Source organism: Cariama cristata, unplaced genomic scaffold (assembly GCF_000690535.1).
Source record: "Cariama cristata isolate BGI_N322 unplaced genomic scaffold, ASM69053v1 scaffold44685, whole genome shotgun sequence".
Classification (NCBI taxonomy): Eukaryota; Metazoa; Chordata; class Aves; order Cariamiformes; family Cariamidae; genus Cariama; species Cariama cristata.
In genome coordinates, this window is record NW_009620070.1 from 1 (window position 1) to 574 (window position 574).

The 574-nt window shown below is 42.9% G+C and overlaps 1 protein-coding gene across 1 annotated transcript in view; it reads right to left on the reverse strand.

The window, feature by feature from the left end:
* Positions 1 to 307: 307 nt before the first annotated feature.
* LOC104162674 (E3 ubiquitin-protein ligase RNF213-like) overlaps positions 308 to 574 on the reverse strand; it is a gene marked incomplete at its 5' end in the record, with an annotated part of 46,970 nt that continues 46,703 nt past the window's right edge. The window contains 1 exon segment of the mRNA XM_009701465.1: positions 308 to 461. Coding sequence (XP_009699767.1) covers positions 308 to 461 — 154 coding nt within the window.

The window sequence follows — 574 nt, forward strand, 5'->3', positions numbered from 1 at the left end:
TTACCAGCTCTAGGGAATGATGCTTTTTTAAAAAAAAATCCTTCATCTTTACCAGGTGGCTTTGGGGGTTTGGTTTTTTTATGATGCCTTCAAGAGTGCAGCCTTCTGTTTTTCCACCATCCTTCTGATGCATGAAGGCATCTCATCGCATCATACTTTTGGTACTGAAGTTAGTAAACAAAAAAAAACCCAACCCCCAAAAAACCAACACCCCAAGGTTCCAGAATCTCACCGACACCCTGTGTTTGTGGCACTGAAATTCCCTGTGTATGAGGAAGGTCAGGCAGACCTAGTGTTGCTAGTGGTCCTAGCTTTCCCGACGCTCTCTTTTGAAGAGAGCGGCTGCTTTCCATGTAGCAGTAGCGTGAGAGAGAAGAATCTCATCTGGGAACATCTCTTGCAGCTCTGTAGCTAACTCTGAGTCTTTTGCATCAAGGTAAGGAATAAGCGATTCCTTCAGGCTGGAAAACAGAGCAAAAGTAGTATTAATAGATGGTGTACAGCAAACAACAAAAGCCACATAGTATTTTTTGTGGCAGGGGTGCACCCTAATTTAAGATACAGAAGTTTTATA